The sequence below is a fragment of the Macrobrachium nipponense genome, chromosome 46 (genome assembly GCF_015104395.2).
Source record: "Macrobrachium nipponense isolate FS-2020 chromosome 46, ASM1510439v2, whole genome shotgun sequence".
Classification (NCBI taxonomy): domain Eukaryota; kingdom Metazoa; phylum Arthropoda; class Malacostraca; order Decapoda; family Palaemonidae; genus Macrobrachium; species Macrobrachium nipponense.
Window position 1 is genome coordinate 36,642,701 of NC_061106.1, and position 15,470 is coordinate 36,658,170.

The following is a 15,470-nucleotide window of genomic DNA, read 5'->3' on the forward strand; positions in this document are numbered from 1 at the left end:
TTAGAATCGAAAGTGCTTGCTGTAGAGAGTAAAAGTGAAGTGCAGAAGTGCAGTGATACCCCTTGTGTAGTGGAGGGTGCGTCAGATCGGCCTCGTTTCGCCTCTAGGCCGGGACCTCTGCTTGACTCCCAGAACGAGGGAGAGAGCATGTCGAAAGCCGAAGGAGGGTTACGAGGAACCCCCACCGATCTGGCGTGCCTTCGGCAGTTTCTGATGAAAATCCCCAGACTGCCTAAGTGCGTGCACGTGCACGAATCCCTGAAGGATGCTTCATCGTCCTCCGAAGCGTCCTCCCCACCCGCGCAGGGTTGGTTGGAGCTTTCGGATGGACTCGCGCCCTCTAAATAGAAGCTTTATAGAAGAGGACGCTTCAACGTCCTCTCTCTCTCTCTCTCTCTCTCTCGTTATGCGTTTCAGTGATAAAGTAAGAAGGCGAACGTCGACCTGAACTCATTGTCCGTCTTTCCACCGAGAAATACGTTAAAAGAAGTCATAGTAGCAGTAAGCTTTTGAGAGCGGACGCCCAAGCCAGGGGCGCGCGGGTGGTGCACGCCAAGCGCGCGCCAGTGGACGCCGAGCGCGCTCCAATGGACGGCCGAGCGCGCTCCAGTGGACGCCGAGGGCGCGCTCCAGTGGACGCCGAGCGTGCACCAGCGCACGCCAGGTGTGTCGCCTGGCTGAACGTTTCTGTTGAACTCTTCAAGCTCTTGTTTCAGATTTGGGCTTAAAGAATTTTTCCTCTAGATTTTTACCTCTACCTTCGATGATACCTTCTACCTCACCTGCAAAGAATGTGAAGTAGGCAGTGCTTCGGAGTAAGCTTAAAGTGAACAGACAACTTCTTCTTCGAAACCAGCAAGACATCGGGTTTCGTGAATTCAAGAGGTCTCTGTCAATTAATATTGCTTTTCGCATAGGTGGATGGAGTTAAGGAAAGCTCAAGGGAAGTTCTCGTTTGCTCTACCGCAAGCTTTGCCATTCTGCCAATAAATTTAAGTTGCCACTACGCAGTCAAGACTTTGCGATAAGGCAGTTACGGGTTATAAAGGCTCGATGTCCTGCACGTCAGGACTCTCGGCAAACGTTCAGTAGGATTCTTGCAAAGGCACTCATCAAAAGTACGCTCTTCAGGAAAGCGCAAGACAGGACTGCCTTTGCCATACTGCCAATAAATTTTAAGCTTTAGCAGGCATTAGTTGTGATACGGGAGAGGAAGCTGGTTGGAGAGTTTCTTCCTCTTCCCAGGGTAATTTGCAGCTTTTTAGCCCATCTGAAGGCTTTTCAGATGATAGATTTTCGTTAGTTCCTAGTCGGGACTACGCTGCCGAATTGAACATCGTCGTTCTACCTGACGTAAGCACAGTCTCTTAACAGGATTTTTGCCCCTTCCTCGTTTGAGACGGGAATCTCGGAAAATAAAATGCTCGACTTCCTGGATTACGTTTTGTCAATTCAGTGACTTTCCCCCATTGACAATATACTATCGTTTTGTCAAGTAAGTGGGTATCCCCTCATTGACAAAATATCTCTGTCCCGTAAATGGGTTAGTTCTCATTGACAAACATCTCATTAACTTGATATTGCGTAAGCGAATAAGCTCTTATTGACAAGATTCGTAAGAGCTCTCATTCGTCATTCGCAGACGTACAAGAAATAGACTTGTAGACTACGTCAATGACGCTTATGTCCAATAACTAAGAAGCTTGAGCTGACTGCTTCGATCTCCTAAGTTTTGTTCATGAAACTTGCCTGTCAGATATGTATGTAGCTGTGTTTCCGAATTCAGCTATATATATGTCTGCCAGGTAAGTATGAACAAACTTTATTGTGATATAATTTCATATTTTGCCTTGCGTTATTTTATTTCTGGTTGGTTCAAGTCATATACGCTTGCTGTAGTTACCTCTTCGGATGGCAACCGAGAGGTCTATGGTCCATTTTAAGGACAATTTCAAATCGTTACTACTACTCCCTGCAGCCTTCAGGAGTTTCCGATTTATCTTTTACCGTTGTATGGTAGTGTTCTGACGACACAACGCATCTGTATATTTAGCGTTTTCTGTTTCGCTTAAATATACCAGCTTGAGAGTCTCTTTATGCTAAAAATAACGACCTTTTTCTTCATAGAATATGGGTTAGTCTGGCAACCCAGGCCATAAAGGTTAAGAGACGAGACGATGACGGACGATGCGTATTTGGATCATCGTAAGAAGCTGCTGTCACTGTCCTCTGACTCCTCCCCTCCAGTCCAAACGAGCCAGTACCAACTCGTTCGCTCTCATGCGCTGTAGGTTAAGTCTCTCTCTCCTGCGGGATTGACTGACTAACCGTATCTCTGTGCTGGCAGTTACGTCTCTCTCTCTCCTGCGGGATTGACTGACGAACTGTATCTCTGCCCTACAAGCACGGACTTTAGCCTAAGATTGAGGGGATTTTTTTCTTACATGAATGAATAAACATTGCATTCGTTTGGCCTTAATATGTTCTACAGAGATATCTTACTCCTTTCGGTGCTCGTTACCGCACGGTATAGGACTACGAGTCTACCACAACATTGCACTATTATATGCTCTCTTGCTTAGGCAAAGCGCAGCCTTATTAGGGAAGTAAACATACTGTGTGAGGGAATGGATGAGCTTGCTGGGGACCATTTACTTCCTAAAGAAGTTTGTTTTTTTCCCTGAATAGACTGCAATTCAGACCTCTACATTTTTTTTCCTACCGGGAAACTGAAATTTTATTAAAGATCTAGGAATGATTCTGAACATCTCTCGGTGCGTTAAGTATCTCTTGAGGTGATAGAAGAAGGTTGCCGTACATCTGGAGAGGGTTTCAGATGTCCTGGATCATAATCTGAAAGAAGTGGAAGCAATTCAGTCGTCCCTCCAGTCCTCGAAAACGAAGTTTTTGGAACCATGGTCCATTATCAACTCTGATCTTCCACAGCTCTCTCATATCTTAGGAAGTATCTTCTCTCGGTCCCGGTTCGGGTTTACGAGAAAGAGCCTATTATAACAACAGACGTAGAATGGAACGATCCTCTAGAGGTTCGTTACAGGATTGCAAAAGTCCGCTCGAATCGTCTCGATCGAAGGCAGCAACTACTGACTTCCGAGTGGAATCTTTCTTTAGAAGTATGTTGAGAGTTGTGGAGACTTTAGGGACGTCCTTTCATTCATCTCTTCGCTAGGTTGAGGACGAAGAGCTTCTTCTTCTCTGCTCCCTTTTTCTCTCGATCCGGGGAGCGGTAACATTAAACGCCATCCTATGATATTGAACGGGGATGGATGTTTAGTCTCTTTTCCCCTTTTTCAATCACTTAGGAAATGTAATAAGATGATTTATATCATCACAGGAGCGACAATGACGCTAATCGCCCCATGTTGGCCTTCAAGACCCTAGATTCACAGAGGTCACGTCCTTCCAAGGACCTTTTCCGAGAGAGTCGTCTCCTTTAACACGAAAGGTACCTATAACCTCTCCGCTCTGAGTCTGACTACGTTCAGACTATCGAGATGTTGACAGCATAAGATTGCAGTCTTCCCTTTCCGTTTGAAGAATGGGATAAAGCTGGCAGTCACAACTATTAAAGAATACGCAAATATGTTGTTGACGGCCTTTGGGCTCAGAGATTTGCTTCTGTCAAACACAAAGCCCTTCACGATCTTTGAGTTCTGTGAAATCTCGAAACTCGCTCACCATCTACTTTTGTCTCACCTGTTTTCTCGGAGTCAGACACTCGTGCGAGATCAGGAGACATATAGTAGCCCTGAGTTTCTTGTTGACGAAGTCGGTTGCGTTTATACACCCCCGATGATCGTTTAACATGAGACCAGGTTGGACTGTCCAGGTGCATTCGTCCTTCGGGACTGAATCGCCTTTTTGCTCCTCGCTCCTTTCTCCTGGCACCAGAAGCTCGGAGTCAGGAGTGGCTCAGGAGTTTATTCGCTAACGACGTTGGGTTGCGTTGATACACCCCCCTAAGGTTTGCTAGCTTGAATCGCCCAGGCAGTCCAAACACTCATCCTTCAGCGAAGAATAGTGCCTTATGGTCTTCAGGGTACAGCCTTGCTGTCCTTGATTCGTCTGACTGGTCAACTGGTCGGTCACCTGACGTTAGTACAGACGGACTGTCTGTGCATGTCCAGATCGAAGCTTTCAATATGGAACTTAGACATAGTCTGAAGTTCTTGATGTCAAAGCATTCGAACATCTCCTACCTGTTAACTTCTTGTATTTGATCAGGAAGGCATTTTTCTTCTAATCCACCCTAAGATACGACAAAGGCGGGTTTTTTTAAGGTGAAAAAAAAAAGGAAATTTTAAGCCATCGTCACAAAGTTTTAGCTTTAGAGAACACAGGCGGTGTGCTCTCTAAGCTTTTCGTTATGGCCTAAGAATGGAAACCCGTTTTGTCCTTGGGCCAGGAGCTTTGGAAGCAAGGATGGCACAAGTTAGTGGGCAGGAGCCAGAGAGAGTCCTGTGCCCTGTCAGGTCTCTCAAGTTTTATCTACATAAAACTCAAGAAAGTCGAAGTCGTACGGACATCTGCAGTGTTCCGAAAAGACCAGACTTGCCCATATCGAAGAACACTGGCTTTATTGTTAAGGAGGTCTTTCAAAAAAGCTCTTCTTTGTGTTTGCACAAAGATTTGAAATCTTTTGATTTGAATGCTCACGAGGTGAGGGCGCGGCCTCGGAAGCATTTCAACAGAGCATGGCTCAGCAACATCCTGAGTACCATGTTTTAGCGAAGCAACTCTGTGTTCAATTCACACTCCCTGCGAGATGTGAAGATGGCATATGAGAATCTGCTGCTCGCTTGGGCCATACGTGTCTGCAGACACAATCTTGGGGCAAGAAGTACCACTCATCCTATCCTGTAGAAAATGGTTAGGAAGAGCTCTTAATTTAGTAGTTGAGTCGCCGACAACGGTGACTTCTTAACTCTTAAGCCTTAGTTAACACACCTTAACTTTGGCTAGGTGGGTCAGGTGGTGATATATATTTTTATATATATATTTATTTTACTTCTTAGCCTCATGGTATGGTCAATATGGTCTAGTCACGTCGTGGTCTCGCCCCTGTGACAGATCATCTGGAGTGCACCAGCTATATAGGTCTCTACCTCGCTGGCAACTCTAGTAGCACAAGCAGACTTACGCGGCAGTAACCACGAAGTCAGCTATGCTAAAACAGGTAAGGAATCAAGATATCAATTATCTGCAGATATATGTTTCCTAAAATCTTCTATTCTGTCTACTCCCAACCACCAAAGGTGGGATTCAGCTATATATATCTGACAGGTAAGTTTCATGAACAAAATGATATTGTAATGATACAATTAAGTTTGTTCATACTTACCTGCAGATATATATAAAAGTACCCACCCACCTCCCCTCAGGAGACAGTGGAAATAAAAAAATTATGAATAGAAAATGGAATGATTCCTGATACCCGCCTCCCAGCGGCGGGAACTGGGTACTACCCACCTGACTCCCACGGCGTGTTGTCGTAAGTGTTTAAATTTCTGTCGGATTCGGAAAAATACAGCTATATATATATCTGCCAGGTAAGTATGAAAACAAACTTAATTGTATCATTACAATATCATATTGTTAGCATTTGAGAGGTATTCAGTGCATTTATAGCTGGCCTATAGTAGGTTCTAGTACCTATTATATGCCACCTCTGGTTCATGGGTTGATGAATTGTGGAATTTACTTCATTTCCATTTGCACCTGCTTCCATCTCTCATATACTTCATTTTCTACTACATTCAATGATGTATTTGAAGTTGAAGTAGCTTGTTGCTTAGTCTTGTACGTATTTAGAATTAAATTTATTATCACTTTCATTGGGAGTGGAGTTTGTTTGTTTTTTTCCCTTTTTTTTTTCTTGATGTTTTGTATAATTTTCTTCCCCTCTAGTGTGATGTTCTTATGTGTTTGAATGGTGTGATTTGTCATCTATATATTTTTTTTGTTTTTCATAGATTTATAGCTTTACCAATGCATTTGGCTGGTTAGTAGTAGTACTACATATTTTCTTTCTATTTTTGATGACAGTGCTCATAAAAGATGTAACAAACGACCTTTTATTAGATGCTCTCTTACTGTTCCTTTGTTGCCCATTTCTTCAATTTTTTTTTCATGGATAGTAGAATCCTATGATTGCATGGTAGTGAGGACTTGCTATTTATATTAATTTTGTTATTTAAGGTATTATGTATTGCAATGAGAACTTTTGATACAAAAGTGTAAATAATGATAGTAAGTTAGTAATTAGGAGGACATTTTTTTCATACATTCTGATTATGTACTGACTAGCAGTTAATACAGTATGGCTGGAGAATAAATTGAAAGATGTAGATCATGGGTGTTGTGCAACTGCTTTTGAATGAGATTCTGATATATTTTGAATTATCAACTTTTCAGTGTGATGTGCAATATCTTTTGTGGTCCAAGATTGTTATTTATACTTATAGTATAGTATATGACTGGGTCTTCTAGTTATCTCAGACTAAGTTGTTTTTACTTCAAGGCATTATTAAAAACTAAAACAAACCAGATGGTTTTATTGACTTCCTTTTTTTTTTTCAAGATATAGGTAGGTATATATAGCATTCAGATTTGGTTTTAGATATACTCGGAGGACTCTGGGTGTATTAGAGTGTAAATGTTGTCGATTATGTGTTGTACTTCCTCTGTGATTTATTTGTATTTTCTGTTCCTTTTTATAGTAGGGCAGTATTGATATTCTCCAATGTTTACGTATAAACTTAACTCTAGAAGTAGAGATGCCTTGCCATTGTCTGTTCCAGGCTTTTGAATGCAGTAAACTTTTCATGTCTTTCTAACTTAATTCTGGTTATCTTTTTCCTATTTCATGATCATACAAACAGCGTCGTCTTAGCGATCCTAGTGCCAACTTCAACACTTTTATCAACTCAGGCTGGAAGTCGCGCTCAGAGGGAGCTAGGTCACGCTCAGAAAATGAAGGACTTGACAATTTTGCTGATGGACTATATGAAATTGAGTCAGGAGATGTTCGAGATGGTGAGTGTTATTTTAATCAGTTTGCTTTTTTTTTGTAGTTCTTTTTTCAGGAAATTTGGCATTTTTTTTACTCTGAATTTTAAAGTTAAACCCTCTGTATGACATTGTGAGCAGGAAAACTTTTTTTATTTTATTATATTTTTTTAAATTTTCAAAATGAAGGTGATAGTTTTCCTTACTTCTATAAAAGAGAAAATTTGGTGAAATGGAAAAAGAAGTGTATCTTAACAAGTGTTTTAATGATGAGAATGAATAGTGTGTGCAAAGAAAAAGAAACCAGAATCATTTCCAAAAGCTGTAGTACAATGGGAGGCTTTGGGAAATGTCAGGTGATTTAGCTGTTATTGCTTCCTTATTTGAGCAATTTATGAAGTGTCAGTAGTGTAAGCTGCTGTGAAAGAGTATTTTAAAAATTTTTACGGTAGATTTGTAATTTATGCAATGCTGATTTTTTTTATTTATTTATTTTTTTTATTTTTTTTTTTTTTTGGTTCAGTCAAAGCTGTAGGCAATATCTGAAAGCTGTATTTTTCTGTGATATTTCCACCTTGTTTTCTGAAGAGTTCATCTAACTTGTTTGAGTACAGTATATTTAGGTGAACTGTAGTTTGCTTTGCTTGGTAATTATATTTAAAAAATTTGTTTGGTCTACTGGATTGGATTCTTTTTATATTGGTTTTTGGTTATTTTTTATGTGGTTATGTGGAATAGTTTTTAGTGCTGTGGTGTTTGTATGATATCAAGAATTGCCACGATTCCTAAGTTTTTATGGATATGAAACAGGAGGACAACTGAAGAATCTGTTATATTTTGATGAAATTTGAAAACTGAATAGTTGGGCATTGCATTTTTAGCTCAAAGCTCAGGTAGCTTCTAGTTGGTAATATATTAAACTGCAAATTATTTTATTTGAAGGGTAACTCACCCAACCGACTTCCTTTAGTCATAAAATAAGTGCTTCAAGGAAGAAGTTTCCAGACCTTATTCAAAGGCTTTGTGCCCATGATTACATGTAGTCAGAACAATGGCCTTGTTTGTTATAGCTGTTATGTCTGAATTGAATTCACTGAATGTCATAGAATAAAAATTAGTGAAAATATAGTGATAGGAGCTAATCATTATTATAGAACATAATAAAATGTTACAGAAATGGGGTTGTCTAGATTCCCAATTGGAAAGCTACTGAATTTGCTAAAAAAAAGAAGTCTTTCATTTGCCCAATGATGACGCTTATTAATGTCATTTGAATTCCATCTATTGAATTTATGACGACATCAATTGAAAATTTAAAAAATAATTGACCATTAATATTTTGATGCCTGGTACTGCTGTTCAGCAAATCTGGTTCTGGTTGGCAGGAAAAAGGGATCAGGGATCAATTGAGAATGAAAGATCTCTGTTAGAATACAACTTAAGAAAAAGTGACAAACAAGAGACCATCCATTGATGGTCCAAGTCTTAACTGCTACTATTAGGAAACAGAAGCTTACCAACATATATGTAAATATATATACTGTTTATATATATATATATATATATATATATATATATATATATATATATATATATATATATATATATATAGTATATATATATATATATATATATATATATATATATATTATATACTATATACATATACTATACATATATTAGTCTAGCTGCCCTACCTGGCACTACCTGGGAAAACTGAATGACAACCAATAAACTCTCTCTCTCTCTCCCTCTCTTTCTCACTCTCCAGTAACATTGCCCAGCATTTTTGACATTTTATATTTTACCCCTTCTCACCCCCTTCCTGTCAGGGCTGAACTTGGACTTGAAGGGCATTGGGAGTATGTATCACTTCATCTCAACCTCAAAAATTATGGAATAGACACTAATATCTATCGATTTTAGTTACTTTTTACGTCGCCCACTTCTCACCCCCCTTTCCTATTGGGGGCTAAAAGCGGAATTAAAGGGCATAGGGAGTGTCATTGTTTATATTAGGGACCTTGAAAACTATGGATTAGACACTTTATATCTGTAGTATTTGGTTATTTTTACATGTCACCCTCTCCCCACCCCTCCCTATCATGGCTGAACTTGGGCTCAAAGGGTAACCGAATGTTACTTTACATCTCAGCGACCTTGAAAACTATGGATTAGACACTAATATCTGTTGTTGTCAGTTATTTTTATGTCACCCCCTTCCCACCACCTCCCCATCTGGCTGAATTTGAACTTAATGGCATCTGGTGTGTCACTATTTGTCTCAGCTTCCTCGAAAACTATGGATTAGACACTAATAATTGTCATTTTTGGTTATTTTTATGTGCGTCACCCCCTTCCCATCCCCTTCCCTATCGGAGCTGAACTTAGACTTCAAGGTCATCTGGAGTGTCACTGTTCATCTCAGCAACTACAAAAACTATTGATTAGACACTAATAACTCATTTTTGGTTATTTTTACATGTCACCCCTTCCCTATCGGGACTGAACTTGAACTTAAAGGGCCTTAGGAGTGTCGCTTTCATCTCAGCGACCTTGAAACTATGGATTAGACACTAATATCTGTTGTTTTCAGTTATATTTACGTATCCTCCTTCCCACCCCTCCTCACCCGCTCCCTTCCAGGGCTGAACTTGTACCTAAAGGGCATTTGTAATGTCACTATTCACCTCAACAACGTGGTCTCTATACCAAAATATGTGCAGAATGTAAGGAGGATTTCAGTCAGTCCTTTAACGTTTTTGTATGTTACCAACAAAAACAGTTGATTTTGGATTACTGTTTATCTCAGAGGAACCCTGTAGCATAGGGTTTCAATTTTAATATCATAACATACCTAACAGAGGCAGTTTTCACTTATCAGCACCCCTCCAAGAACAGAAATATCTCGTAAAATATGGTTTTACCAAAAAACATCACTGAGTAAAAGTTGTTCAGAACTTATTTTTTACTAGGAATGACTATACATAGTTTCTTTTACAAAATTAAGACATTTTATATGAAATAAGAATAAAAATGTGAAACTAATCCTTTAAATTTATTTTAAAAAACAATACCCATATAACTGGTGGTCTGTATGGCCAAATGTTTCGAAACAAAAGTTATAGAAAAAATCAGCTTCTTTTCAAATACACATACAAGTTTGTATATATCTAGAATAATAGTATCACTGTAAATAAACAGAAAATCAATATGGGAAATGGGCAGACAAACAAGTCAAACAGTAGCTTTTATTTTTCTAATTAAAAGATAGCCTTACTTTTGCTAGTGTTCCACTCAATTACTGAACAGTACAGTAATGTCCTTACATACATTGTTGCATTATGTTTACTGATAAGCTCAGAATTTACAGTGAGGGAAACTGATGCAATTTTTTATACATATACGTATAATCACATAGGATGCATACGAAAGTATGAGTTTTTTATATGAATAAACTGCATCACACTTTTATCTTGTGCACATTATGTAGTAAATATTCTGTTATTCCAACATCTAAATCTTAAACTAAAAAGATAGAAAAAATATTTCAATTGAAATAACAAAGCAATATACAGAATGAACACACATACACATGAAGGACTACAACCACGTTTGTTTTAAATACATAGGTAATAAACACGCCATGAAGGTACTAATGAGCGCAATTAAAAAGGAATCATTTCAAGTTTTGAATCCGGTAAATACCACACAAACATGCATGCTTCAAAATAAATTTTATATCATCTCACTATCCAATTCATCTTCCTCAAATAGTAGTTGTAAATTTTCACATCCAACTCCATGTCACAGGGATGGTGACAGCCTTTGCTGCAATTACAGCTGACTAAGTGTAACAGTTCATCTGGAGCTGGAGGATTAATAGAAGGTATTGATTTTAGTCCAGTTCTGCAAGACTCCCGTCCCCATTTGATTGGAGTGAGATGGTTGTCGTGCCAATTTTGTACTGCAAGAACACCCTAAAAGAGTGCAAACAAACTGCATCACTTGTTGGTGGCAATATAGAGAGATTAAATATAGATCTGACTGACATATTTGTTATGCCACTGTTTGTATTCATACTTATCGATGGTTTGGCATCTGTCAGCTTTCATTGCTTGGCACACAGAAAGGAAGACTATAGAGGAACAACATCAGCTATATCTGGGAAAAGGAAAAAGAAGTCATTTAATATCTTGAAGAATAGGCAAGACATGTATGAAACAGTTCCTGTATTTAATACCCTGGCAGCATCTAAAGATGTAGTGGCCAAAGCTGGCGAAGCTTTCCTCCTTTCTGTGTACCGAGCAGTGAAAGCTAACAGATGTCACACCTTGGATAAGGTATAGCTACAACCAACAAGTGCAGCTTGTTTGCACCCTTTTAGGGTGTTCTTGCAGTACAAAATTGGCATGGCAACTATCCCATTCCAGTCGAATGGAATGAAATATATTTTAGGTCAAAGGCCAAGCACTGGAACCTATGGGGTCATTCAGCGCTGAAAGGAAAAATGAAAATAGAAAGGTTTGAGAGGTGTAACAGGAGGAAAACCTCGCATTTGCACTATGAAATAATCGTTAGGAGAGGGGGGAAAAAAAGTTAATTACACGTATCTTAGTTTTACCAGGCCACTGAGCTGATTAACAGCTCTCCTAGGGCTGGCCCGAAGGATTAGATATTTTTACGTGGCTAGGAACCAATTGGTCACCTAACAACGGGACCTACAGCTTATTGTGGGATCCGAACCACACTAAATCGAGAAATGAATTTCTAAAACCACTCGTCCAGCAAGGAACTAGGAGAGGGTGGAAAGTAAGAAGGAAGACAGAGAACTTGAACGGAGGTTCAGTAAAAGGAATGAAAGGGGGTGCAGCTAGGGGCTGAAGGGACACTGCAAAGATCCCTGAGTAATACCTACAGTGCATCGCATGAGGTACACTGACTGTGCTACCTCCCCTACGGGGCCAGTCAAATGGTGATGGGAGTCTTGCGGAAATGGACTATAACCAATACCTTCTACTTACCCTCCAGTTCCAGATAAACTGTTACACTTAGCTGTAATTGCTACTAGAAGTGGTTTCACCTAAAATCTGTTTCTCTGCATGGAGAAGCAGCATCTGCAGACACTGAAGTGGCCGCAAAATATCCTGAGACCTTTAGAAAAATAATCCAGGAGAAGGACTAACATTCAGAAGAGGTGTTCAATATGGGTAAGACTGGCCTGTTCTGGAAGAAGATGCCTTCTCGCACATACTGAAGGACGAAGCTAAAGCCTCTGGATTTAAGGCCAAGAAGGATAGGGTTATCCTCCTAATGTGTGGGGAATGCAGTCGGCTTCCTGCTGAAACCAGGTCTTATTTACAAGGCTGCAAATCCCAGGGTACTCAAGAATAAGAACAAGGCATTGCTGCCTGTGTTTTGGATTTATAATCACCAAAGTCCTTACAATGTACTGGTTCCCATCAAAGCTTCATCCTTTAAGTTAGGCAATACCAGGGAGACATAGATATGGAGTTCAAGGTGTTGTGATAATGGCTAATGCTGGTGGCCGCCCTCTTGATCTTTATTACTAGGGAGTTCAGCTCGAGTTCCTCCCTCCCAACATCACCTCTCTCCTCCAGCCTATTGACTATGGTGTGATCTGTACATTCAAGGCATTCTACACTGGGAACCCTCCAGCACCTTGTTGATGTAATGGACTGGGGCAGTGAATTTACACTTAAAGTCTATTGGCTTAAATTCACAATTGCCATGTCTGTCTGAACGCATGCTGGAGAAAGTTGTGGCCGTATTGTGTGCATAATTGTAAGGGCTTCTCTCCTGAGGAAATTCAACATTCGGCCATTGTTGAGGCGGTCCAGTTGGTGATGATTCTTGGTTGAGAAGGCTTTGATGACATCACCAAGGATGAGATCGGCACCCTCATTGATGCCCAGTCTGACCCCCTCACAGACCAGGATTTGGAAGACCTGACGAAGTCTGCCAGCGAGAAAGAAGACATTTCAGGTTCAGGGGAGGAGGAGGAGGGCCTGACTTAGGAATGTCTGCCCAAATTAGGAGAGTGATCAAGGAGACGCAGGAGTTTGTTTCAACATGGGATCCTTAAATGGAACACTCCTTAAAGTTTTCAAACTTCCAAAGCCTCCCCAAACCCCAGAAGAAATGCATTCCAAATTGCCTGAAGTAATGCCTCTTAAATTCCCTGAAAAAATGTCTCCCCAAACACCTAAATTAGTGCCTTCCTAAGTGCTTCCTGAAGGTGATGAGACACCCTCAGAGGAGATGTAACTCCTCTGCTTAGCTGTGGAGTCATCATCATTGCCATTCATTGGACTGCAAAGCTAATTAATTCATTATCATCATCTTTGATCAATATTCATCACTGGTGAGTACCCTATTTACATATGTTGTACTAGTATGTAATCTTAATATGTACGTAGTACGTATTAAATTTTTTTTTTAATGTTCAGACATATTTTTGTTTCTCTCTCTCTCTCTCTCTCTTGTGATTTACATACATACAAATGTTTCCCCTGTAAAAGAAAATGGGATGGCTTGAATATTAATATATGGAAGAAAATGTGCCCGGCTGAATACTTAGGGGGACTAGATTATTTTCATACATGTATGTTTAACTGTAAGTCATACAGTACATATGTACATACGTATATTTTTAATGATAAAATGTTTACGTATATTTTTAATGATAAAATGTCAAAGATTTACTTTGAAATTATATTAATATTATTATTTCAAAGATTAATACAGTATGTAATAGGATAATAGTTTAATGTATATTTAGATGTAGATGATTTTGGAGATGCTTTGGTGTTTGAACGTCAAGATAGGCAGTTGTAAGCATTTTTAAAAGGGGGTTCTAAGTATTTGCAGATTCTAGCTTTTGGGGGGCAGGGTACTGTATGGATTCCTCGCAAATATAGGGGTCTACTGTATATATGATGAAATCATGTTTTGGAACAAAATTTTAAGGATCACATGATACATGAGATCAGATGATACATTTGTACGTATATAAACAAATTACAGTTCTTGTAGATGCCATATTTTAGTTTTATGGAATGTTATTGTTGGAAGTGAAATGTGCATGTTATAGAAGCAATCTTCAGTTTCCAGAATCTGAAGAAATCCAAAAACCAAAACACAGCTTGCCCCAAGGGTTTTGGATAAGTGATTGTAAACCTGTATTGTAATAATTTAACTTTATGCAGTGAATACTACCATTAAAGCAAAAAAGGCTTACAAAATGGTCAATTGTTCTGGGGCCAAGTGTGTCTGCCAAGGCATGTTGTTAGTTTTTATTTTTTATATAAATTTTTCTGTAATTTTGCCAGATTTCTTGAATATGTTATTTATGCCTGGAGCATACTGTTTTGATTATTTTTTATTTAGGCTTTGTGTTACTCATTTTGTTAATATTGCTGCAAAATATTATGATTTGATAAATTGATTGTTATGATGGCATCAGTTTTAAGTTGGAAGTACTACTGTAATTCATAAAACTTTCTGACCAACAGAGCAGTTCCATCTAGAACAATTAGGTTAGGAAGTCAAAATGTATTCATAAGTTTTGTCAACAATTAGATCATTAAAAACTTGTTTTCCAAAGATTATATCAAGTTGTGCACTTTTAGGAAATGGAGTTAGTCAATAAGATTTGTGGACGTGAAATTACTTTGGTAATGGTCATTAGAATTTAAGTCATTCATAGATCTGTATACATTGGGCATGGAGCACAGGAAGGGATCAATCAGTAACAGCATTACAGGTTTTGGTAACAAAAGCCTACTGTACTGTATCTCCATTTCAGCATTGTTAGAACAACGGTCCACGGTGAAAACCAGATACGTATCTAATAGAAAAAGTGAGTTAATATTTTCAAAAAAAAATTATATTCATTGATCATAATGCTCAAAATGTCAAAGACTTAAACACATATACAGTGGTATTAGTCAAGTATGAACAGATTATTTTGTCGTATGATCTTCAGTTTTAGATATGTGTAGTCTAGTGAATTATATTTTGTAACTGATATGAAGTAAGAATAAATTAGTTGTAACTGGATAGATTTTGCATTTTGAACTTTGATTTCAGCTACTGTGATAAGTTTTTTTGTACTCGGGGCTTCCCACCGTGGTTACTGATGGCTAGAATGTACTGTTGGTGTGACTCTCATTGTTGTTGTTGATCATTTTCATCTTATTCGGGAATCTACTTTTGATATTTCTTATGTAGATCATTCACATATTTGTGTGGATGGTAGGTTAGCAAGTTTTGATATTTCTCAAAACTTGTTTTGTCTTGTATACTTTTACTACTTTCATATTTGGTAATGAAGTTTCCGGTATATTTTTCACTTTAAAAAAATTTTGCTTGTGAATTGGCCTTAATGTATATACTTTTCTGCAGTATCTTTATTTGTA

General features: G+C 38.8%; 1 protein-coding gene across 3 annotated transcripts in view; it reads left to right on the plus strand.

Moving 5' to 3' along the window:
* Positions 1-15,470, plus strand: part of LOC135214910 (uncharacterized) — a 72,304-nt gene that overhangs the window by 24,889 nt on the left and 31,945 nt on the right. For 2 of the 3 annotated variants that reach the window (XM_064249379.1, XM_064249377.1), the window contains exons 8-9: positions 6,903-7,056; positions 14,858-14,911. In XM_064249379.1, coding sequence (XP_064105449.1) covers positions 6,903-7,056; positions 14,858-14,911 — 208 coding nt within the window. The remainder of the gene's footprint in view (positions 1-6,902; positions 7,057-14,857; positions 14,912-15,470) is intronic. The other variant, XM_064249378.1, reaches the window with a different exon arrangement.